Raw genomic sequence first — 26,695 nt, 5'->3', positions numbered from 1 at the left:
TCCATCACATAACGGTAGATGAACTTGAAACTATGTATTGTACAGCGTGACACACAGCGATAAGAAATGTTTTTATGCAGACGTTGAGCCATACATGCGCAAGAGCGCATGCTCGTACATGCACACAAAAGCACACTAACTTATTTGGTCACAGAAAAAACAAGAACAACAAAAGTAGTTATTGCAAACGCTCGTCGAACAATTGATAACTGTATGAATGTAATTATTTCATTATTTTATTTTTCCACAAGTAAATAGTTTATGTGAACATCTGAAACTGTTGGCACCGCTTGCAATTGAGTATCAATGTTTTGTAAAGCAAACACGTCCAATTCCCATACCGGGTAGGCTAATGAAGCGTGCGGTATTACTACTGAATTATCGCCACTTTTGGTTTGTATTTTGAAAACTGTAGATATATGGAAGGTAACCACCGCCTCGAAACCAAGAGTTGATACATGTGGAAAGTTTCGTTGAAATATCTGAATTTTTTCTTGAGTTATACGAGCGGGTGCTGGTTGTTTTAAGCAGTGTGGTCTTGGCTTGGTGCGCCTTTATTCAAATCAACAAGCGCTGTGCGAGAATTTTGACTTGCAGGCTTGTGAAATCCTTCTCTCCGTCTCCAAAGTCGCCGCACTCGTTAAGCTAGAACTCCATTACCAAGTGATGCAGGCGCTATGACTTTCAGCTCTTTATTGAGCCATAAAATTGGTCAGCGAAATTGGTCAGCCATAGCGCCTGAAACGATTGGCATGGAGTTGTAGCTTTAGCGCTGGACCCTTGCCGATGGGGAGTCATGTGATCAGATTCACTCAACCCAGACCAGCTCTATCTTAAGTTTATTAAGAGAACTCGGTTTAGATGAGCTAAGGCGATGAGTAGAGAGCAAAAAAGACCATGAGGTCGAAGTGCAAACTTCAAATTTATTCTAATTTATGCTGAAAATGAATAGTTTCTTGACTAAACTGTCTAGGCATTCCATTCAACCCAACTTAACCTAAAAGTCTATTTTTGAGCAGTAGAAATTCAAGATACTTTTATATTTCCGAGAATATCACTACTCCTTAACTCTTAGTACTTTAGAAGAAAGTCAATTGAAGTATAAAATATTTTTAATGTTTACATTATTAGCAAACAATTTAGGTAGGTAGGTAGGTGAAATAGTTGATGTTCCACCCCGAAACTCCCCAAGTAACACTAAAGCGCCGTTTTGATACCGTTGTGAGACCTCCAATAGGCAGATAACTGCAACCAACCAGAGCTGTTGGTTTAATGGAGAAGATAGATGGGATTTAGGTTGGCGCACTGTCACAGGCTGTCGAAGAAAGGAGCACAAATTGATCTTAATCGCCAAGTTGGGCATTTACAGAGAAAGTGCTCAACAGTTTCCTTCTCTGAAAGGTCCCCACAGTTTCGGCAACGGGTATTAAATAGTAAATTTAGCATTTCCGCGTGTAAGCCGATCGTCCAATTACCGGTAAACACAGCTACGAGTTTGGAAATTGAATGGCGTGGAGTCCCCAAGACTTTCTGAGAGCTACGCATATTGTACTGGTTCCAAAGGGTTTCGAAAAAGCATATGAAGAAATGGAGCTCCTTCTTTTCTGCGCTTTCCTTACAAATAAGTTGTGCAATTCCCCCAACAGTCAGGAGGATGCCGATGACCCAGTGGGAGACCTCTGAAACCAATTCAGTCGGCCCCTTCCTGGCAGGCTCATCAGCAATTTCATTTCCATCTATGTTCCTACGTCCTGGAACCCAGAACAGAGAAATGTTACCTGTACACCCAAGAAGATTTGTTCTCCTCGTTACATGAGTTGATCAGTTTGGACCTGCATCCTCAGAGACTTATTCGCAGCTTGATTATCTCAACAAATTTTAATATCTCCCTCGCTGGCGTGTTCTCCAAGCATTCTCCATGCCTGCTGTATCGCAAAGACTTCTGCCTGAAAAACACTAGCAGTATTCGGCAGTTTTAAGGAAATTGATAAATTGGCTGATTTAAATAAAGCCCCTGCTCCGGCTGATTCCATTAGTGAAGACAGAGGTACTAGCCTTGGTATAGATTTTCACCTCGTTCCAATCCTGCCTACTTGGAAAGATTGCCCTGGTACGACCCTCAGAATCAAATTTGAATATAGAGAAATCTGTACGAAGTTCAGAAAAAAACGGTGTTAACTGCCTAAAAATGCTACCATGTCCTTTGAGAGATTGCCTCCAGAGACCAACCTCCTTTAAGCTGAATGCACTTTGAGCTGCGATGAAAATAACATAAAATTCGATGGGAAGTAAGTGCAAAACGAAATTAAGGCGAGTATTTATCTTCTTTACATATAAAAATGAATGTTTGTCTGTATGTCATCGATGAACTCAAAAACTACTGGACCGATTATTATAAAAATTGGTATATATATGTATTTTTCCACACAGAAGCTTTGTAGAATATGCCACTCGCCACCAGGTGGCGCTGCAGAGTAAAAACTTCTGCCCAGTTCAACCGATTGTCATAAAAATTAGTATGACCATGTATTTTTGAATATTTGTGTACTGATTTTTCTATTAAGTTATTTTTCTTAAATTTATTTTAGTTGTTAGCGTAGCAACGCGCCCGGGTACAGATAGTTTGAAAAACAATTTTTGAATCAGGAAAATTGTTACACAAAATTTTCCAAAAATCGCCCTTTTTATTTGGCACCTTTAGCCACTGTGATTGAACCACTGCTGCTGTTGATCCGAAATACATATACGAGGTGGCGCAAAATTAATCACCCTGTCGGAAAATGACGTCGTACGTCAACCATATTTGACACTTGTGAATTACACAGTGGCAGTATACACATCGACAAGCACTGGAGTGTCCAATGTCACTCATAATAATTTCACGCCACCTTGTATCTACATACATATGCATAGATATTCATGTGCCACCTAAATATTTAAGCCACTCGCAAGCACCTAAAAACGTGAGCGACATGTGACGGTGCTGAGAATTTGTGCCGTTCAATACAATGGAAATGGTGCGAATAAAAAATTAAATAAATAAACAAATAAATCCAACGAGTAGACGGCGCGTCAGGGTTGAGCAAAGCAAGAAATATGCTTCCAACCAAAACCACAGAAAAAAAACCTTTTTAATAAAATATGCCCTCGAAATAAAGAAACTATGTATTTGAGAAAGAAAGAAGCATAATTTCAGAGAACTGGGAAATGAAGGAGATAAGAAACTATTCGAAGAACGAAAGCTGCGGCGTTGTGGCAGCTTTTGGCACCAGTTGCTTTACATAAATAAATATTCTTAAGCTCATTCGGTTTGATACACAATAATTTACGTGTTATTTATTGTCGTTCACTTCACTTATTTGTTCGTTAGACTTTATGTGATTTCTCTGACGTAAATTTATAGCACTCACAAATTCTTCGAAACTGATTATAAGGTGTTGCACTATGTGTAACTACAATATTTTAATGGAGAAACAATTTTCCGAATAATTTGAGTTATTTAAACCCCTTTTCTTCGTAATTTTCCAGCGCTTCTGCTGCAGGAAATATTAAATTTTCATATGATGAAATTAATACGAAGACCAAATTCCAATGCAAGCTGATTTAATTGCATCGAAAAAATTTCCTATGGAAAGAAAAAAAGGCAAATAGCAGATAGGAGAGAAAAGTAAATATAATTGGCGCAATTAGCCACAGTTCAACTTACATTAAAAAAGTAGAAAATTTATTCCAAATGAACGTCGATAGCTAATCAAAAATTAATTGTTGAGCTTTGTGCCGTTGAGTCAGTTTCACTGTGGCTTTACGGCTGAGTGTTGCCTGTTACGTGCTTTGAGCGTTGTTTGCTGGAGAGTTGAGCGAAGTTGTTTGAAGTGGTTTTGAGTACACAACTTTTTTGGTTTAAGGAATTCAACGAGTTTTATGGCATTGTACGCGTATTATTCAACTGATTGCTTGTTGTTAAATTGCGAGCTTTTTTGTAAAAGTAATTTGCCACACTTTGGAAGTAATGTCAAACCATGAATTGCTGGCTTTCCACACTCGACGAGGATGTTGGAAGCTTGTATATACATAGTATGTGCATATGTGGGTACATGTATGTGTGTGTAGTTTAACTTACATACTTTTTTGCCATAGATTTACGCACTTTGCTTTACAGACATAAAATACCTTCACATTCGCTTGTTTTGTCACACTACATTTACCACTCCATTTACTGCACGCGAAATCGGAGTTCATTGGCTCTTTTACGCGTATTCACTTAAAATTTGCGCACCCAACAAAAGGCAATGCTTATGAATATTTTTTTATTTTTATTTGTGTATTTTTCCACTTCAATTCCAACCAATCCTCTTCTGCGGTAGTGAATCACGCGCCACTCGCTACTTGCCACACCATACGTTAACCAACATTGAACAGTCACTGAAGAGTCAAACTTTAAGTTGCGAACTTAAGCAGCGCGCTACCCTTTCAAACTGATTTTTTCCATTAACGTTTGCATTTTTTTTTTTTTTTTTTTTATATAATATCTTTTTTTTTAAGCGTGGTTTCTTATATTTTTTTCTCCTCGCCTTTGTTTTGACGTCACATAAAAGCACTTCGTTTCAAACTTCGCTAAAAACAAGCAGCGGTGGTGGACTTTAACGTATGATAAATCACAGCGAAAAAGCTGTGAGTTCCAAACGAAGTTGTAATTCGTCGACGAGCTCACAAATGACTGGGCGCACAGCTTCAACATGGGTGCTCTTGTGGTTGCAAATTTGAAAAAATGTGCATAAATGAATATTTATGAGACTGGATTATGCCTGGAAATCTGAGTGGCTCCAATTGTTGCCTGATCACAGCTGTTTGTTTGTAAATGCTGCACGATAGATTGGCTCGCTCACGAAAATGGTCAGACTTGACTGACTCAGTGACGGCAACGATTGGAATACCTAAATAAAGTGCACAAAATACAGAGATACGATTTGTCTATTTGTGTGTGCATGTACATATGTATATTATGTGTAAGTATGTAGACAGGTTTGGAAAATATTAGAGCGAAACACATTTGCGTGACATACAAACACATCAGCCGGCGAAAATAAGAAGCAAAGTGATCGGCGGCAGAGAGAGATCGCAAGACCCAGTACGAAATGCAAGATGGCGCAAAATTAATCATAATTTTTTTTTTTGAATAACTTTCTTATTAAGTGACTTTGAGTGATGGAAGTCTTTATTTTGACCTTTACGTGCTTCATTGCTTGCCTGTTTGTTTACTGCAGCTGTCTGGTTCGCCGGTGTCAAAGTCGATGGACGTAAGACGCTTTTTTGCAAAAATTATAAATTTTCCGATAGGATGATTAATTTTGCACCACCTTGTAGTAGATAGCCAGAGGAAAATAATTGTGACAAAAAGGAAATAGATTTTAAACAAAACACGAATCGTTCATTTTATGCTGACTGAAATGGTTTTTTTAAGGTTTCCCCGCATTTAATATTATTTCAGCTCCTTGCATCTCAAAAATCTGATTATTTTATGGTGATCTCAAATTTTGTGTGCGAAAGCGAGCCTAATCGAAATATCAGATTTCACTATTTGTAATCAAAATATGGCTCTTAACAATTATATGTGAAAAATTACATCATTTAAATATTCACCATGAGCACTTGGCTTTTATCTGCATGTAAATCTGCCAAACATTCGATTTATGAATGCCTCATTGTTGAGAACGTCAAGCTTGAAGATCGAGCAACACTTTGCGCTACAGCCGAGATATTCTCAACAGAACGTCCAGTTTTTGGTCTGACAGTCCTTTTCCTATTTGCATCAGAACCTTTTTTAGTTCTTCAAATTTTTGCACCAACCTTTGAATTGTCGAGTCATTCGAACAATTATTTCCTCCAAGAAATCACGAACTTCGCAATATTCTGTTCTTAAACATGGACCATCGGTTTTCATTATATGTTTCAATAATTTTAACCCGTTTCTCTATTGCGTAAAAATTGTACATCTGTCTACTTGGCAAAAGTCAAAGGTGGCATAAAAAACAGGTACCGTCTACAAATTACACACTTCTGACATCCAGGCTGACTTTTGAAATACCTTTTATGATCATCTATGTAAACACGCACTAAGTCAATGCCTCCGAATATGCCTCCTTCCAAAATATATTTTATAAGCGGCGCTCCATTGCTGCATTTTGGCAAATATTTCAAATATGGTACGAAAAATGAGCATAAAAAACTGTGGCTTTCAATGTGTTGTGCATCATCAGTGTCTCTACGCCTACATTTGAAGTCGGCAAACCCTCGTTTTATTGTTGTTTCTGATGAAGCGGAGTCCCCACAACACTTGTTAAGTCATTGCTTCGCTTGAACGGTATTTGTTTCCATCAAGAAGCCGCGCAAAACTAAATCACGAAACTCTTTTTGATCCACTGTTTTGAAAATAACCAATGTAGCGACACTCTTAGCACAATAACTCGCGAACTAATGAATAGAATATCATGAAATTTTAATTGCTTTTGCAAAAAATAGTTTTTAGGAATATATTTGCAAATTCCTACAGAACCTCCACCACTTTACACCAAAGTGTGCGCACTTCACAAGACACAATCAAATTTAACGAAAAAGGCCATGAAAGATGACATTGAAATGAACAAATTCGAGGAGTCCTATCAAATGTATGTATGTATGTATGAATATGTGAGTACACTACGATTAGATATGTATAGAAAGACTTATATTTAGAAGACAAGAGGCGACAAAATATGAGGATGTTGTGCGAAAGAAATGACAAACTACTTACTAAAGAAAAACATCGAAAATGATATTAAACGGTTGGCGTGCGGCAAAACAGGTTATTGAAAAATTCATTCATGTACTTATACACTAGGGTGCATCACTTTCTATGCAAAAAACGATTGATACTGATTTATTAAAATGTATGACTTCCACGAAAAAGAAACAATTGGCTCCCCATCCTTACTTGGGCAAAGGTGTTTCAAAATTTCTCAGCAAAGCTTACGAAATCACAATTTTTTTGAGGGCACGGTGAGAACTAAAGAATTATGCCTCTAGTGCTGCGATGTCTAGAACTATGACCGATTTTTGTTCGCTTTCAAATCTTGTTGGCCTTGATTTTTTTCCTTAAAATATTATTACATTTCGCTATATTGTCTACTTCCTGTGCCCTTCAATGCTCTTATTGCCTGGAACCCCATAGAAATGTCCTCTACAATTTGCTGTTAGCCTTTCTACTTTAATGGCTACCTGACTATCTATGTAAAAGTAAACCTTGGAGTATATTCTAGTAGCATCGCAAGCTAGGTCTGCTGCCTTCCAAACTGCGAAAGCCTCAGCCTGGAATACACTGCAGTGATCTGGCAGCTTATACGACTTCCTTGGGTCTAACTTTGGACAGTGTATTCCAGTGCCTATTCCAATGGGAAATCCGCAACCTTTTTTTTTGGTGAGGCACCCTAATGAGCAAATGGGCGTATGTACGTATGCGCGAATATGAAAGCAAATGTATAGTGATAGAATAGATAGATGCCTACACATTGTACACAATTTTAAGCTTTTTCGATTAGATTATTTGGACTCTAAACTAATAATTTACAAATGAACATTTTTCTTGAGTAAGTTAGTCAACTTATTACATTTATTGTTTTAGAGTAAATAAAGCACAGACTTTTGTTTAGTTACCTTACATGTTTGTAGGGGTATACCAATAGCATTTTCAATTCGGTTTAGAAAAAATGCTTTCGTTTACTTTTTTAACTGACTTTAACTTTGGAGTCAGTTAAATCCAATTTGAAATTAATTGATTTTTTACTACCCAAGTTTTGCTAGAGGAGCGGTGGCTAAGAGCTTCTCTTCTTTAAACAGTTTTCTTCTCTCTATTCCTCCATAATATAAATTTGCATTGTTGTGTGCTAAAATATCACACTTGCTTACACTATTTAGTATCAAAAACAATATTTTGTGGTAATTCTTTAACCAACTGGTAGGCTATTATAGCAAACTTTTACCACCAGCTGCTCTGTATAGCAGCTAATCAAAGAAACATTTTATTAGAACTGTGGGATTTGGCGATATTTGCATACATACATACAATACATAGTACATATGCAAGTATGTATCCATGAGTTACTTTATCATTGGAGTGTCCCAATTAGACGCGTTTGCCAGTGCCATAGTGCCATCGTAAAACCAAAGATAACTGGCACACCCAGATAACCAACACAGCCACATACATGCGCATATACCCATTTGTTTTGGGTACCTAATAGGCGTTTGAAAATAAATATGTATATCACTCAAACACTTAATCATTTGCATTTATTTCCAAGCCTGCCGATGGTAACGCCCAGCAAAAATCCATAAAATTCGTGCTAACATCGGTAGTTAACTATGAAACAGCCGCAGCCGTGTTGCAAATAAACAAATTCCTAGTGGAGCGGCTTAACTTTGATTTCTATAACCTTTATAACATTTTATACATACTAAGTGCATATATGGAATGAGATAGGTATCATATTCCATTACAATTTGTTATACTTTGAGGCAGGCATTTATTATTGATATTGTCTCAGCAAAAAAAAATCTCTTAAACATTTTTGGGGTGTGTTGCGGGTTGCAGTCCTTGAGCAGTATTTTGAACTTTTAATTATATCGCTACAACAACAACAATAGTAACTTCCTTGGAAATTTCAACCAATTAATCCAAGCTTCTAGCTTTTTATAAAATTTATAAAAGTTAGACAAGTTCTCATCAAACTTTTAAAATTTTGAGCATAAGTCAACAAGAATTTGAGTCACTTCAAACTTGGTCTTTATTTTACCAAAACTTAATGGGCTACAAAACCACGTACTCAAAAAAAATTTTGTTTTTTGGATTACACAAAAAATTTAAATTAAAAGTTTTTAATTAAAAACAAATTTTATGAATTTCTGAAGAATATGTCAAAAAAAATTTAGAACGTAAATTTAAGTATTTCTTATACAGGGTGGCTGATGAAAGCCGCTACCAAAAAAGAATTGAATAACTTTTTTTCTTTTTAAGTTATCTGTTCCATTTTTGTTTTAATTTACAGATTGATCTTTAAAATTTATTAAAATGGATAACTGGGACACGCAAACAAGAATTTGGATAGTCCGCCGCTATCACGCACTGGAGTCCGTAGTTTTGGTACAGAGAGAGTACAGGCGGACGTTTGGCGGCGATCCCTCGAGCAGATGGACCATAATGAGACTGGTGAATAATTTTGCTGAGCAAGGAACAGTCGCAAGAAGGCCTTATCATCGAAACCCACCAGTTCGGACGGAGGAAACGATCGCTGCTGTAGCTGCAGCTATACAAAGCAATCCAAGGGTTTCAACAAGAAGCTTATCTGCTCAACTTGGTGTCAGCCGACAGTCTTTGCAAACAATAATGCACAAAGATTTAGACTTGTTTCCCTACAAAATTCAAATGGTTAACAAACTGAATGCAGCAGACTTGCCGATTCGCTTGGAATTTTGCCAGAAGATCCTGCAAATGGTGGAAGAAGACCAAAACATGTTAAACTGCCTTTTCATGTCTGATGAGGCCCATTTCGATTTAAACGGCAATGTGAACAAACAAAATTGTCGAATATGGAGTACTTCTAACCCACAGATACTCCACGAGACGGAATTGCATCCTCTTCGCGTGACAGTGTGGTGTGCGGTTTCTTCACGCTGTATTGTCGGGCCTTATTTTTTTGAAGAAAATGGTCACACCGTTACGGTTACTGGAGACCGTTATTTGAAAATGCTGAAAGAATTTTTCTATCCAGAACTACGCCGAAAGAGAATTCCTTTCAACTCTGTGTGGTTTCAACAAGATGGGGCAACGTCGCACGTAGCCCAGACTGTTATGACAGAGTTGCGACGAAAATTTCCCAATAAACTGATTTCAAGAAACTCCGAATTTCGTTGGCCCCCCAGGTCGCCTGACCTTACTGCACCTGACTTTTTCTTGTGGGGTTTATGTAAACAAGAAGTTTATAAAACAAAGCCAACAAATTTGGATGAACTAAAACAATCCATTCGGGCAACAATTGCGGCTATTCCTGTCGCAACTCTCAAAGCAGCAATGAACAACTTTTTACTAAGATGCCGCACTTGTGTTAACGAGCATGGGGGGCATTTAAATTCAATTATTTTTAAAACTAGTTAAGCTACATTTAATAAAATTTAATGACCTTCAACTTGAAAAAAGAATAAATGAATTCCATACACTAAAAAAAAAGTTATTTGAGTTTCTTAATGTAGCAAAACTCATCAGCCACCCTGTATTATAGATCGTCAACCGTGACGACTCTATTTTTGGCGTTCGAGCGCTGGGAGGAGTATAGTTATGTTGCACTATATTCAAACTTCAAACGCGTTTTACTCAAAACTATGATATATTTTTCGAATTGGTGTACACGATAACTCGAAAAGTTATTGACGGATCTTCCTGAAATTTTGCACACATCTTTTTTATGCTAGTACTTTCTATGTGAATTTACAAGTTTTCGAAAAATATTTTTTTCGAAGCAAAAATAGTAGGAAAATTCGCCCCAAAATTCATTTTTTTTTAAGCATTTTATTCCACGATTTTTTTTTTTGTTTTCCATTTATTGTTAATTCATATAGAAATTATGACATTAATAAACAAACAAAAATTTCGGTTTTCTGTATTCAGGTCACTGACGCCGATGCTACAATGCCCGCCGATTGAGAGCCCCGCTGCGACCTTCCAGGAAGAATATTTAGCAACATTTTTTTTTAGGCAATGCTATTTTTTCTAAGAAAAATATTGAAATGATTTTTGCAGTATACTTAAGCACAAGTTTTAAAATAAAAGCGCCGTCAAATGTGGATTTTTAGCCTTAAAAAAAGTAAACATAAAACTTGTTCAACAAAAACCATAAAAAAACCAAAAACTGTGCGATGACGCCATATAACTGAAGTTTAATGTAAAAATAAACATCAGAAACTTGATTTGTTTGTCTTTGTAAATTACAACATGTGTGTAATTTTTATCATGAAAATTTTAACCTAGCACTAATAATTATAAGGATTGAATCACTAAATAAATAAATTAATTAATTTCTCGACTAGAAAAACTGTAAAATATAGCATTTCCGAAGAATTTCCTAACCCAAATTTTACTCAATTTTTATTTTATTTAAAAAACGGCAACTTGAAATACGTTTAAAAAATATCATAAAAACAACTATTAACTTTTGGTTTCACTAAATACGTAGAATCAACTATACATTTAAAGTAAAATAAGCTTATAAAATGGAATTATTAATAAGCTTTTGTGTCCTTACAGGGTACATAGGTCAAAGCGGGTGTAAGATTAGGTAGTGTAAGGAATTTCAAACTTTTTTGCATTTGATTTTTTTTTTTGATGGATGCAGATTTGAAGCATATTGTGCAAAAATTTCAAGTCGATTCGAGCAAAATTTTAGCATTTATGAGTATTTGAGCTTCTGTTACTTCAGGCCCGAGGTTTATACAACTGTTCGACTTTAAGGCGTTTTTGTTTTACTTTTTTCCCCCTTTTTTTAAGCCCACGTACGATAGAACTCTAAACCTACTAGACCAATCGCTTTGCAATTTCACACAGCACTTTTTCACAGGATACACACTGTGCATCTGGGGGTTTGGTTTTTACTTTTTTTAATACTCATTAATCCTACAATAACAAATTAACCGATTTTTTTAACGAAAACTATTTTTGGGTGCTACGAAAAATTTATCGAAAAAAAATAAAAAAAAAAAACCGAAAAAATTTTTCTTCCAGGGATACCTCAAGAAAACCCTGATTTAACAGGTGAATTTTGCAGAGAATTTTCAATACTTTGCAAGGAAATTTCAAAAAACTGTTCTCCAATTATTGCATTATTATACGGAAGAAGAATAAGTTTTTTCTAATAGCGGTCGCCCCTCGGAAGGCAATGGAAAACCTCCGAGTATATTTCTGCCTTGAGAAAGCTCCTCATGAAAAATATCTGCCGTTCGGAGACGGCTTGAAACTGTAGGTCCCTCATATATACATATTTATATGGAAGTTCTTCATAGTTAGTCAGAAATACTGCATTTTTAGATTATTAAATAAATAAAATGTTAAAACTGAAAAACAGCTGAAAATTGACTGATAAAATAAGACCACCTGTGTCGCGAAAAAAAATGAAAAAAGTCTTCTAATACACCCGAGGTGTATGACCATCACCGTGCCTTCCCCTCCTTCTCCTTCCCACACCACACCAAATGCCGTCTTTACCAAAACCATTGTACAAAATTTAAAGTACAAAGACTCTTCTTATTACTATTGTTTTGACAGACACCCAAGTGCGAGTTTTACAGGCACCTAGGAGTGTTTTGATGTGCGTGCTTGGTCTTTTTGCTTGAACATAGTGTCGGGATTGCTATGCCAAATTAGAGTTTTTGTGGTCAAATTAAAAGCATTAGAATATCGACAAAAAAAACATACAAAATGATATCTTTGAAAAAATTACAATAACAAATGTTTGTAGTGCATTTCTTAGCTATAATAATGCTTTTTAATTGTGAAATATTTAAATTATTACGGAATCTTTATAACTTTTCGAAACGATTTTCTATGAAATTAAATCATTTGGAGCGGCTTGGAATCAGGTGATCTCAGCTGTTGGCATTTTTCGATGGCCAGCTGAGAGTGCTTTTACTTATAGATCAGCTTTGCGGCACCATTAAATATCATCCGATTTTAAAATTCAAAAATGCGTATGTTTATTATTTCACTATAGCACAATTCCTTGGAGGTGTCATAACAAATATTCAGTACCTCGTTTTTTTGCGAACCACCCTATTACTTGTATAAGGTAGTCGTGTTCTATCTCGAAAACATAATTTTCGTCTTAGGCGGCCACTGCTTGTGGCTGCAAATATCATATATACGAGTATATCAGTTAGAATTTGCAATGGGGAGAAACCGCACTTGAAAGCCTCCTCGCAGTTAGTGGCTTTGTTGAGCTAGCCAGAAAAGGTACTGCTCTCCAACTGCTCAGTGATAAAAGTACCACTGGAACACCCATGGCCTCGAGTAAACTAATAATAAAAAACCACACTATCCAAGAGGCCAAAAGGTCATGGAGAAATGAAGATACATGTCCAACAGCTAGGCTACTATGGCCGCAAATAAACAAGAAAAGAACAAAGGAATTGCTTAGTCTCTCACGAGACAATATCTCGAAGGTCGTGGCTTGTTTAACCGGTCACTGGCTATTTGGCAGGCATTCCTCGAGTCTAGGAGTTTTCTCCCATGAATATTGCAGAAGTTGCAGAGATGAGGAAGAGGAAGAAACAGTCGAGCACTTCCTTTGCAATGGTCCCGCCCTAGCTAAAATCAGAGCAGGTTGTCTAGGTAAATACTTTTTAGATTCTCTTACAGAACTGTCTGGCGTGGGGTTGGCATCAATACTACGTTTCATAAGAGCCACAAAATGGTTCCACGAAGGAAGATAAATGAGGTTCCCGTGTAACACAGTGGTATAACAACGGACCTGTAAGGTCTAAGTGAGTTGGTCGTGCAGACCGACTACCACCATAACCTAACCTAACCTAGTGGCTTTGTTGATTTTATTATTTAATTATTCTTATTATATTTAATTTATTTTTATTTTTTTTAATATATTTTTTAACATTTTTCACTCACTGAATTAATAAAATTTACATTGCATTTATTTATAACTCTTTTGCTCAGCGTTTACGCGATTCGTTTCACGTGCCGTTTCGAATTAAAATTCACCGGCTGGTCATACATGCATACATATAAGCAAATATCAAAAATGCATTTCCATTCCCACACACCTCATTAACCGGCGAAATATAGGTAAGTACGCATTTGAACTGTCTGAAGTCTCATTGAGTTACAAAAATCACCAACTTCCAGCGCATTTGAGCAGCTTTGCAAACTTCATTTATTATTTTTCACGTTTTTATCCCCAAATGACGCTTCGGCTTCCACTAATTACAAATCTAATTATTCTCTACTTTGTTTTTGTCTTTTGCTTACTTGCTTTGCCTATTTTTACTTTGCATTTGACAGCAGTTGCGGATTGGAACCGGTGCTGGGCATACACACAGCGTTGCCAGCGCGAAATAACGTTAGGTTACAATGCAAAGCTTAAAAACGAGAAACCAAAATTAAAAATAAAACAAGTTTCGGTTTAAATCGTACGCGTGCAAGTATTTGTTTAGCGATTAAAAAATCACTAACAGCAAGAAATTTTCAAAACGACCTTTATGTAGTGGAGATTCTGACTGCGCTGAGAAGAAATTATTTTATAATTCTCAGCCGCAAATCAAACTTCAATCAATAACACTTTTCATTAAAATTTTTTTTTTTATGAAAAATGTAAAACTGTTTTTTATCGAAAAGTTTCATAATCAAATAATCAACAAATTCATACGCAGCATAGAAACTTTGCTTCATATTGACTTACCTTCATTCCGCTTATAGCTGAACAAAAACATTTAGCCACCCAAACGCAATATTTTTCAAATGATTTGCAAATCCAGCGATGATTCAATTACCCAAAAAGCTTTTAGCTTTGTGAATTCAGCTTCTGATGCCTATTTACTCGGGCTTGCTTACCCAGGCTTTTTCTTTTGTCACCCAGTCACTTGGACACTTTTGCTTATCAAGCGGTTTGCTTTAAGCCTACACTATTAATATTCCAAACGAAATTCGTTTTTTTGCAAAAATAATCACTAAAATTTCGAAACTCCAATAATGCGAACCATGAACGGCATACCACGGCGTATGAGTCACCACCAACAATTATGTAATTATACACAAATTTCAATGATTTGGCGATGTTGTACTCTTTTGTTGTACCTCCAAAGTAAGACTAACTGTGTTAAATGAAAAAAACAAAACTGATTACTACCCAGGACGAACAAACTATGCGATAGGCAAACGCGTAAACAACGAATTAATTACATATCGCAACCCATAAAGAATTGATGAGGCTTTTTTTCTTATCTAAATATTTGATAAAAACCAAAAATATGAAGATAGCAAAATTACAAACCTATGTGGCATAATTTCCTAATTTGCAGATAGAAATGAGTAAAACCAAAATTTATTATTTGATAGCGAACATTTGAAAGCTCAGAGTAAAACTGAGTTGAAAAAATTACTGTCCTTGTGGAATAAAAACTGAGTTATTTTGATGCGGTAGAATCGACAGTTGTGGAAATTGCAGTTACCTTTATCAAACACACCGCTCCCTGTGGTCCAATTTTGTCGAATCAGCACATTTCCTAAGCCTACCCCATAACACTTCTAATTTGATTACGCTTATTGGAACGCCAGCCTAGGCAAGGGCTGCGACAACATCAACAACTATGATATACAAAATTAAAAATTAAAAAACAAATATTAAAAAATAAAATAAAAAGGAAATGAAAAAATATTTAAAAAATGTCGAAATAAAAAAAAAATTAAAAAATTAAATAAAATAGAAATAAAAAAATATTTAAAAAATGTAAAAATAAAAAAAATGATTAAATAAATATAAAAATATTCAAAAAATAAAAAAATAAAAACTATTAGAAGAAAAAATAAAACAAATATTAAAAAAAAAAACATATTAAAACATATAAAAATATTAAAAAACTTAAAAAAAATATAAAAAAGAGAATTGAAAAATATTAAAAAAAAATAAAAAATATTCAGAAATAAAAATTAAGCTCTCGAGCTTTCAAAATTCGAATACAAAAATATTTATTCGATTGCCGTAATACTAAGAAAGGCAAGCATATTTCATATGGAGAAAATGCGTAACACTGTCAGGGAAAAAATTGTAAAAAAATCCTACAGATTTTTAAGAAGCTTCCAACTATCATTTTAGTAAAATTCAATAAGCGTTAAAACTGCATACCGAAAATCATTCTAGAAATTCTAATTGAAAACTATGGAATGGAGTTGAAAAGTTAGTGAAGTATTTCCAATTTTTTCTAAAAAGTTTGAAATTTGCATTAAAGTTTAATAATCCCCTTGCATCAAAATGGCCACAATATTGCTCCATTTTATGAAAAAAATTTGAAGCAAAATGATTTTTTTTTATTTTATATATATTTTTTTTAATATGCATATCTTGATTTTTGAAAATATATAGATTTCTCTTACTTCGTTTTTTATTGCTTAAATTTGATTTTTTGATGTGGAGTGAAATTTGGTGTTTGTTAGACAATGAGCCATACTTTTATATAAAAACAAATAAGATCCCAAATAATGAAAAAACAAAGAAAATAAAACAAACAAAAATTACAAAACTGGTGAAAGTGTTACCGTCTGTCACGGGCTATAGGCAATGAGCTCTTGAATGTGGAAAAAAACAGAAACAAATTTCTTTCAGCAGCTTTCACTTCCTACATTGCTTTTTAAAAGCAATCGGAATGCGTATAATAAAAAATAGTTTTGGAAAATATGATTCACTTGCCTTACATACCTTCATACGGATATTTTTCTCAACTAACCTCCAAACTTAAAGTTCACTTTATCTTCTTGCTATTTATCCTGAAAAAAATGGATGAGACGAATATCTTCAAAATGAATGTACTCGTAGTTGATGTGATCATTAAAATTTGTGGTGAAATTTAAACTGCTTTAAATTTTACTGGTATTCAAATAAATTAAAATAAAGCAAGCCAAAAAAAAGTAAAGCAAAAAAAGAAAAAAACAAAAATCTGCTCACTGGCATTTCTAACCTTGAAAATATTTTAGCAAAATAGTAAATTTTTACTGCACGCTGACTTAAGCGGAATTATGACAGCGGTACCACAACACTTCTTGGTGCCTTCCAAGCGGTCCTTTCTCGGGAACTGACCAGTTGATAAGAAAACCACGAGCAACCATATTCAGAATTACGTCAACAATAACCGATCAGTGGCCTTTAGGAGAACATGCCAAGAAGATGGGGTGGCCGTACAACAATAGATGTAAAAGCTGCAACCAAGAGGAATATAAAGCAACAGTATTTCACTATCTGTGTGAGTGCCCAAGTTTGGGTGCTCCACGACATAGAAAGCTGGGGAAGTTCTCGATGGCCAATTCGAAAAGAAAATAGACGACATGGGCAGATTCATAGTCAATTCGAGATGGTTCGACTAATAACAAGAAGTGGTTCTAGAAGTGGTGGATCAACCATCTTTTATGGCATCTTTTGCACTAATTGGGTCTGGGCTGTCTCACTCAGACAATATTTCTGTCACTACCACCACCGTAAAAGTGGTTTATTTACAAAAAAAACTGAGATTGTGTTGGTGAAATATGAAAAAAATCAACGCAGTCAGCGCTCATGATTCAATATTAAAAGGTTTCGTATTCTTCATACTAAAAATTCGAAACACTTATTCGTTTGTGTCATTTACTTTTGTGTCAAACGCTGACATTTTGTTTTCTGATTGCGTGAAAATCGGTAAATCTCAAAATTATCAAATTTTACTATTTAATAAATCTTTTTGTTTGCAGGTTTCATTCTGTTTCTAGTTTTTGGCTGTTTTTGTTCATTTCTTATCTACTCCAGAACACCGATACCTGTTCGAAAAAGTGGACATAGCGTCCCTACAATCATAAATGCAAGTGGTTATTAGGCTAAATTCTAACCACTGAAGTACAGATTTCTTGTGCCTTTGAGTTTGGTGCTGGCAAACACACCTCACCTTCCGTGAATTTTTTCTGGTTCAAGTGCAGCCACACCTATTAACTTTGAATTAAATGATCCTTTAAAGTTAGCAATAGTTTATCTGCTTGGCAAGTAAAACTCGTTTTATTGGTTGCATGGGAAATGGATCTTTCTAGGTCTAAAATATAGTAGGGATCCACGCCTGAGTGTTTCGAGTGCTTTATTGCTCGCTTAGTCTACTCAAAGCCACCCATATATAAGATGTAATATTGTTAAGATGTTAGAAACACAACATCTAACAGCATAAAGCTGGGATTAGGGCTGCCGTACCTTATAGAGCTCACACTCACCAACTTAAACGTACGCCCGTATGACCGTATCAGCTGGCACGATGAAACAATGACCTACGATACTACGGAACGGAACAGAGGTGAGAATTTATTTACATGGGGCTCTCTTTTGTTTGATCGTGCCAGCTGCTACTGGCGTACGTTGACGTTGGTGAGTGTGAGCACCATTAGCCATAACCGTAACCATAGCAATCAGCTGTTCTGATTAAACATATGGCACCACTGTAAACCATAATAGGTGCCGCACCTTAACATCGCAACCATAACCGCAGTCGTATTTATCGACTGAATTTTGGTTTTTCTCCGTTAACGTAAGCAGCTGTGGAATACTTTACATTTGTTTTGATATTTGCGATAAAAATTTGAACAGTAGAAATGAACGGTGAAAAATGAATTGGTTTAGTGGAAATGTATCCGTATTTGTATGACAAAATACACACATTGTCATTAATTCTACTTCAATATCAGCTGTATGGTTATGATATGACTAATCGACAAATGCTGTAATGTTGCGGCTATGGATCATACGACTGTGACTCTATGGCTACAACTTTTGGAGAATGCCTCTGAAGTGGCAATCGTGTTATTTCGGCAACATACTGGGAGCGCTGCCTTTTATGTCGGTATGAAAATATTGAATAACTTTGAAAAAAAAAACAACTGATTTGTATAAGTGAGGTATTTTTATTTGGTTTGGTTATTTAAAATTTTTTAAAACTATTTTTTGAATGCAATATCAATCAAGTGGCCACCTTTATTGGCAATCACAAATTGCGATCTTTTTTCTGCGTTTCTCATCACCTTGTTAAGCATTTCGAGTTGTATAGCGTCCGTTTCGGCACGAATGTTTGCCTTAGGCTGGCCAATAGTATGCAGCTTGTTGGCGTAAGCCTTACTTTTTAGATAACCCCACAAAAAGAAGTCCGGAGGGCTTAAGTCACGTGATCTGGGAGGCCAGTCAATGTCGCCTCTTTTTAACACTAGACATCCCGGGAATTTGCGTTGCAGAAATTCAATTGTTGCATGGCGCATCGTCTTGTTGAAACCAGTAACCGTCTAAGCCTTTCTCACGCATTTGCGGGCCGACATAATGGGCCAACATCCATCGATATCGGTTTCCATCGACCGTTTCGTTTTCTAGGTAAAAATAAGGTCCAATGATTTGTTGATGTTTTGGCGCAAATGCCGGCCCAAACAGTTACTTTCAGGCCATGCAGTGGCGTTTCATGGATCTCGTGTGGATTCTCAGTTCCCCATATGCGGCAATTTTGTTTATTCACGCTGCCAGAGAGGTTAAAATGTACATCGTCAGTCATTCAAATTTGATTCCAAAAATTGGGTTCAGTATCGACCATTCGAGCGATTGTTTGGCCGTATTCCAAGCGACGTGAATGGTCTGTCGGCAATATTCTTTGTGCCAATTGCACTTTATACGGATAAAAATTTAAACCATCCTTTAAAGTCCGCCGCATTGTGGTTTCACTTACGCCAAAATGCTGAGCGCAACGACGATACGACACTGTTGGCTACTGTGCAACGCTCTACCTCACTGCTTCAACAAGTTCATTGGAATGTCCTGGTCGTTGATGAACGGCATGCTGACGATCTCCTACTGTCATGTTCTCAAAAATTCGACACCAAACGACGCCTGGCAATACTAGACGGTGCCTGTTTGCCGCGATACTTTTTGCGATATGCGCGTTGAGTTACGCGATCCATTGTTGAAATTGTACTGAATTGACGTATCGAAAACATGTATGTTGAAGTAGATCGGTTGGTAAATAGCAAAGTTATTCAGCGTTTACATACCGACATAAAAGATGGCGCACCCTGTAGAAAACGTACCGTTGCAGGTGCGCATCGCATCCATGGTAATGGATGAATGAAATTCATTTTTTTATTCGAAAATTCACTGTATACTTTTATTTTTATTCTTTCTCTTTAATCATTACATTTTATTACATTTTAAATTTATTTATCATCTTCTTCAGGGTTATTTAAATTCATTTTACATTTTATGTATACGCGTAAAATATTTTAGATTTTTAAATTTATATTAATATTTTATTTTTCATTCATTTAATTTTTGTTCTTTTGCATCAAATTTCATTTGATTTACAACACTTTTATTATTTTTTTAAATTTTTTTTTTTTGTTAATGATTATGCCGTACATTAGATAATGATTTGTTAAAACTAAGGCAAATGAAATTAAATTTAGATAGTCTGCAGAAAACACTACCACACTCACGTACGTATTCTACACTTAATAGCAGCAGCATTTGGTAAGCGTTAAGTTAAGTTACAGTTAAAATATCTAATTTGTTTTCCTTGTTTTCTTTTTTTTTTCTTCTAAAAGCTTAATTAGACATGTATGTGTGTGTGTATGTATGTATGTTTAAGCTTAATATTTCCTTGTTTTTGTTACTTTTCGCATAAGTTTGTTACGTGCCCGCGCGCACAGAAGTAACGCTTTAATTGTGCCACATTGAAAGTGCGTCAAGGCAGTTAAACGTTTTGGCTGCAAGTTTCGCTTGTGCTGCTCAGTGTTTAGGGAGAAAAAATTTAACTGCAAAGCGTTGACTTTTACAAAATGTTACAATTAAGGCGCGCCTTCAATTTTTATGCGAATGGGCCGCTTACGGGTGATTGGCAAATATATTTTTCAAGTTTGTATGTATATATATATTTTTTTTCTTATTCTTTCAACAGCTACAAATACCTGTTAAATATGTTTACGTATATGCAAGTAAGTTTTTATTTCTTTTTTTCTGGTTTTTTTGCTGTATATAAATATGCGAATAGTGTACACTAAAATAAAACGTACAAATATTTATCTCGTATATATATGTATGTGTGTATATAAACATTTTTTTTATAAATAATTAAGACTATAATTGATAACATATATGGTGAGTTTAATGCTAAGTTTATATATTTATGCTAAAAATAGTGAATATTCTAATGTTTTTCGAATGCAGACAAGCACAACTGGCGAGTGAAGTTTTTGTGTGGCGCTGTGGCAGGGAAGTAGTGGGGTCGTTAATATAGAGTAATAATTTAAAAAAATGTATAACCATTACAACAAATTTTAAACAATTGTACAAAATATGAAACGCTTTAATTTTTGTTTATTTTAAGGGGTACGCGCATCCTTAATAAATTCTTCCTTATCTTCTCTTAACTTTCTCCACTTTCTATGCAGCTCCACACACACTGCCAATAAGTTGAAAAATCGTATGCCTACACCTACTGTAAATGATTCATATGTACATATATATGCATATGCAAGTAGATTATAAAATATCAACTAATTTAAATCAACACTAGTAAACATTTTTTTGTTTTTTACCAAAACTAACTAATATTAATTTTGAATAATTTTTGCTTTTTTATTAAATTTCCGTTTTTTTTCTTCTTTTTTATTCCTCTTGTAATTGGCTCACAAATGGCAAAATATATCTAATATGTAGAGCTTAGTGTAGTGGGCGTGTACTGGGAAAAAAATATTTGGTACAAAAAATCGTAAATATTACCAGCGGTCTTGAGGCATGAAGACGGTGAAGTAAAAATTATTTTTTCCCCCAAAGAATATATGAAGAATAGTAGTAGAAATTATTTTTACTCGAGGGTATTCTGTACGAAGGTGCAAAGTCAGAGAGATGGCACTACTGACGCGTATCGGTTCACTTCAAGCCATTAAGAGAATTTTATTTTTGCTCGAACTTTTTAAACGACACTTGTACACATATCTAATTAGCGCCTACACCCTTTAGTGGGTGATTGACCAAGCTTCTGCTCCAATTTGTGCCGCGCGCCTTGCAGTTGTTGCGCAAATGACGGCACCTATAGTTTTAAGGCAACTGGCGGCCACCATAGCCGGATGGGTTGGTGCGTGACTACCATTCGGAATTCAGAGAAAACGCAGGTTCGAATCTCGGTGAAACACCAAAATGAAGAAAAAGATTTTTCTAATAGCGATCGACCCTCAGAAAGGATGTGCGTGCCCGTCAACTGGTTTTTCAAGGCGGAGGAGCGACCGCTATTAGAAACAAAAAATGTTTTTAATATTTGACTTTTTAATCCTGCAGTGGGTTTCGAACTGACCTCACTGACCTTACTGACCTCACTGAGTGGTAATCACGCGCAAGCACATTCGATTATGACGACCGCCGTAAAAATTACTAAATTTTAAATATTTGCTTGAATTATTATTTAGCTCAAAAAATTTAAAACAAAATAATAAAAATTTATAGGAAACAATTTTGAATGTAACAAATCAAAGCTTTAAATTTTGAAAAATTGCTTATTTAAAAAATTATAAAATAAACTCTATCAAACAGTTAACCATTTTAGATTAGAACGCTCAAGATAAGCACTTGCACGTCTTTTTCGTTCCATAAAAACCAAAAAAAAAAAAATATTTTCCAACAATAGATACGAAAGAATAGACATTTTCTTCCATAATAGCTACGCGCTTTGCCGCCTTCACCCCGCGAAATGAAAACGTGCGCGAGCATTTTTCGCCACATTTAAAGCCTGTACACAATTTGCCAAAAACTATGTTTAGCGCCAGCTGTGGTGTGCGTTTTTTCTTTTTTGTAAATTAAATAAAAAAATCTTTGTATATTATTTTAACTATACTCAAAAAGCTAAAGCGCTACAGCACAATTAAAAAAAAAAAGTTTAAACCTCTACAACTTTCAAAATTTTTAGCTTCGGCTTCTATCGATTTAGTCTGCCAATATTATGTATCTCCTTATATTTTAATGGTTTTCATAAGCGTCTTTAGCGTGTTTGTTCGCTCCACACAAAACACCCGCATTCAAAAACTCTACACACATTTCTAGAAATTCGTCGCTCCGAAAACAAAGAAAGAAAACTCAAAACTACTTAAGCATCATTTAAATCACAGTAATGCTGACCGCCTTCTTGGCCCACAGCACCACTCGCCACATGCAGCTCGCCATTGCCAGTGCCAGTGACATTCGCAACAGTGCCGCCTCCCGCTACCACCGCCTGACCTTGTCCCTGCCCCACGTGCTGCTCATCGTCCAACAATAGTGCATCCTCAACCAATGCATCAGAGTCATTGTTATGTTGCACCTGCGGCGACGATGAGCTCTCACCACAGTTGGTCGCATAGACATGTTGCATACCACCAGCAGGCAACTGATTCGAATCATCGGTATCTGCATCGCGTATTGAACTGAATGCACCGCCTGCATTTGCATTAGGCGATGATGTGTCTTCGTTGGGTGGATACACGTGTCGATGGTAACTGCCACCACCGCCACTACCCCCACCATCGCCATCCAATTCGGCCTCTCGCACACTCCCAAAGACGGGTGTGTGCGAGGAGCTGTTACGCAAGCTAGCGGGTGGTGACCAAATGGTTTGGTAGAGGGGCGAGGCAAACACGTACATGTGGTTTAGGTATCCTATGTCGTAGGAGGGTAAATACGAGTCGGTCTCCAACGGATTGTAAATGGGCTGGGGCGTTTGATGGCAGCTGTACGGGCCGGAGGTGCCGCCCGTGTAGTGTGGTGTGTCATATGCCTGGCTGCGTGTCGATGACATGGCATACGATGCTAGACCCGCAGGACGCGGTGGCATTGTGGCGTAAATGCCACGATAAGCTTCGAACGGTGTCTGTGGGTAGTATGCGTCACTCCAGCGTATATGATTTGGTGTATAATCGCCTTTGGCGTACAACTGAAATGGGTGGAAATGAAATGAGTTAAAAACTGGTAAATTAATATTTAATGGAAATTTTTTAATAAATTACTCACCTGTATGGGACGACAAAAGCCTTTGCTTAAGTGGCGTGGCACACCCAGCGTATAGCTGTGACTGAAACCGACCTCAGAGCTAAGCAAATACTCGTGGAATTTGTTGGGAAAGAATTCAATGTTGCGGTAGTTGTGATAGATTTGAGGCTGTAAAAGATGTGAAAAAGTTTTGTATATGAATAACATAACTCGAAAGTGTTTTTAAAAAAGTGGGAAAAAACGAAAAAATTCAATTCAATTCGAAGACGAATAATAGAGGCTAAAGTAATCGCTAGAACACAAAAAATACAAAAATGTTTCTTCAGTCATAAAGCAGAAGCAAAGTTTACAATGCTTTTTACAGCTAGAATTTTGTTGTTTTTTACAGACAGAATTCATTGCACGAAGCAAAAACAAAGAAGGAAGTGCACATAATGGAATCAGCAGCGGAAGCACTTAGAAGTGAGCTCCGGTTTTTCGCTTCGAACACCTCAGAGAAGGGAATTCTTTGTATCACTTCGTAAGTAAGTATTCTGATTATTTATAAGATGATCAGCCGTAGCCGAATGGGTTGGTGCGTGACTACCATTCAAATCTCCGTGCACGAGCATCAAATAATAGTTAAAAAATAAAAAGTTTTCCTAATAGCCGTGCTCCTTGGCAGGCAATGGCAAATCTCCGAGTGTATTTCTCCTCAAAAATCCAGCTTTAAACTGTAGGTTCCTCCATTTGCAGTACAACATCAAGACGCACACCACAAATAGGGAGAGGAGCTCGGCCAAACATCTAACAGAAGTATACCCGCCAAATATCAGAAAACGAGGAAAAAAAAAATTAGATAACCGAAAAAAATCATAACCAAAAAAATCAGATAACCGAAAAAAAAATCAGTTAACCAATGGGCACCGCCACTTCTACCCGGAATGTGTCGCAATAAAATCAGTGAGTTCAAATTATAACAGTAATATGTTTCTAAATTTCTCTTCTCAACCAGCTATTTGAGGGAAAGTCCGAGCTAAAAACAAATCTCCAGAGCTCTGTCAATAAGCCACCTAACTCCACCACCTGAGCAGTGTCGTATAATACAATAAACACAACTTGGGGCCTAGATTACAGAATTTACAACCACAGGCTGTCACTTCAACAACTTTCCCGAAAATGTATGCGAACTAATTTATGCTGTACCAATAACAAACACGCAAACCAATCAACGCTTTGCCAAGTTACGGTCCATATTGGCGACTTTGTATGCCTGAAGCCTCCAAAATACGTAATCAGTCATATTTCCACGACGTTAAAATTGCCAGTCAGAGTAACCAAAGAAGCCAAGACCTGTCGAGAATTTATTCTGAAGAGAAAACATGCCTCTGAGTCTCCGTGCACTTTGAACTCAGTGTATTTATTTGCTTTTTAGGTAAAATTTTAATTTGATTTAAATTCCTCATTTCCCTAATTTTTTTCATCTCAATTCAAGTACTCTCTACTTACCGTTAGATTTTTCTTCTTCTTGTAGCTCGCCCAATTTTGCGCTTCCAATATCAACTTCCCACCGGGTCGCAGTTGGTTGAACATGCGCTTGAAGGTCATCTTCAGTCCAGCATCACCGAAATTCAAGTGTATCCACTTTGTTACCGACAAGCAAAGTATGAGATCATATTGCTGCGTGTCGTTTGCCAGCTGTGCCTCATCTTCCAACACATAATTCTGATGGCGAAAAAATACATTCCGCGGAAATTCGTTTTTACGCTTGCGATTTGCTGCCCCACCGCCTCCGCTGCCTGGTGTAGCATTGCTCGCATGGCCAGGTGTGTTTATAGACGCACTGGGCGAATGAGCATCGGCTGTCGCGTTGGAGGCGGTAGGTTTTCCCGTTGGTATGACGCCGTAGGTGAGTGGAAATGACACGGGGAATAAATCAGTAGCAGGAACATGCAATGCTTGCTGCTGTTGTTGGTAATGGTAATGGTTGTGGTGGTGGTGATGCATGTGGTGATGGTGGTGATGATGATGTTGTTGTTGTTGCTGCTGTAGTTGGTGTTGTAGCAGCTGCTGCTGCTGCTGCCCAAACTGTTGTGTGGGGTGTTTCGACTTCTTGCGACGACGCGTCTTTTTTGGTTTATTTATGCTGGTATCGGCTGCTGGGCCCATTTTGTCTCCAGCGGAATTGGCAGTATCTTTTGTGCTTACAGTTTCTGTCTTTATTTCGCCGGCTGCGCTGCTCGCTGCCACTTTCTCGTTTTTCATTTCGCCCTTTTCTTCTTCCTTCTTAATGCTTGCAGACGCATCTAGCGCCTTGACCGCCGGCTCCGTTGGTATGCGCACATACAAGGCGAGATTGTGTCGCGCGCGCGCTACCAACTTCCTATCGATATCAATGCCTAATATAGACTTGGGCGCAAAATTACGCGCCACTGTGATGGTCATATGGCCCACATTGCAACCAATATCGAGTATGTCTTTATTCTTGAAGAGCTCCAAGTGGCGCTGGAATACTTGCAGACGCACATCCACCAGCTCATTGAGATGTCGCAAGCCAACGTAGCGGTCGTAGTTGCCATACTGATACTTAACGCCATCGGCGCGGAAATGTGGCAGTTTTGTAAGCTGCGCAATGGAAGTGGAGGCGGTTGGGACATCTGCGACACTTTTTGCAGCATCGCCTGCTGCTGGGCAATCCTCAGTCGGCATTGTGGCCGAAGTATCGCCAGCGCTTGTGTCCATCGGTGATTCCTGTTCACCAGCGGCAACCGAAGTGGCGCCTGATGTGGTGCTGAGCGGACTAGCTAGTCCCACTTCCGAAATTGTTTCGAGCTTGCTGAAGTCAGGCGTTTCGACGCGCAATAAATCGGCTGCGAAAATAAATGGACGTTTAGTGGTGTAATTCGGGTCAATGTAAA

At 36.9% G+C, this 26,695-nt stretch overlaps 2 protein-coding genes and 1 long non-coding RNA gene across 15 annotated transcripts in view; 1 reads left to right on the top strand and 2 right to left on the bottom strand.

Annotated features, from left to right (window-relative positions):
• Positions 1-14,535, bottom strand: part of LOC128868579 (phospholipase D2) — a 62,690-nt gene extending 48,155 nt beyond the window's left edge. The window contains exons 1-2 of one of the 8 annotated variants that reach the window (XM_054110839.1): positions 13,700-14,059; positions 3,707-4,934 (exon numbers count right to left, since the gene is read on the bottom strand). Coding sequence is in view for 2 of the 8 variants with exons in the window: in XM_054110837.1 (XP_053966812.1) it covers positions 14,490-14,520 (31 nt within the window). In the remaining 6 variants the exon portion in view is untranslated. Of the gene's footprint in view, positions 1-3,706; positions 4,935-13,699; positions 14,061-14,489 lie in introns of those variants that run through there. The other 7 variants (XM_054110841.1, XM_054110837.1, XM_054110835.1 and 4 more) reach the window with 7 other exon arrangements.
• A 5,826-nt stretch (positions 14,536-20,361) lies between these two features.
• LOC128866556 (7SK snRNA methylphosphate capping enzyme bin3) overlaps positions 20,362-26,695 on the bottom strand; it is a 180,235-nt gene continuing 173,901 nt past the window's right edge. For all 6 annotated transcript variants that reach the window (XM_054107381.1, XM_054107386.1, XM_054107382.1 and 3 more), the window contains 3 exons: positions 25,287-26,647; positions 23,820-23,966; positions 20,362-23,742 (listed from right to left, as the gene is read on the bottom strand). In XM_054107381.1, coding sequence (XP_053963356.1) covers positions 22,921-23,742; positions 23,820-23,966; positions 25,287-26,647 — 2,330 coding nt within the window. In that variant the 3' untranslated portion in view covers positions 20,362-22,920. The remainder of the gene's footprint in view (positions 23,743-23,819; positions 23,967-25,286; positions 26,648-26,695) is intronic.
• LOC128866558 (uncharacterized) lies at positions 24,206-25,001 on the top strand. The gene is made up of 3 exons (XR_008454943.1): positions 24,206-24,322; positions 24,534-24,740; positions 24,793-25,001. It is a non-coding gene; the product is annotated as an uncharacterized LOC128866558 (long non-coding RNA).

This window comes from Anastrepha ludens, chromosome 6 (genome assembly GCF_028408465.1).
Source record: "Anastrepha ludens isolate Willacy chromosome 6, idAnaLude1.1, whole genome shotgun sequence".
In the NCBI taxonomy this organism is placed as follows: domain Eukaryota; kingdom Metazoa; phylum Arthropoda; class Insecta; order Diptera; family Tephritidae; genus Anastrepha; species Anastrepha ludens.
This window is presented reverse-complemented; position numbering and strand designations above follow the sequence as displayed.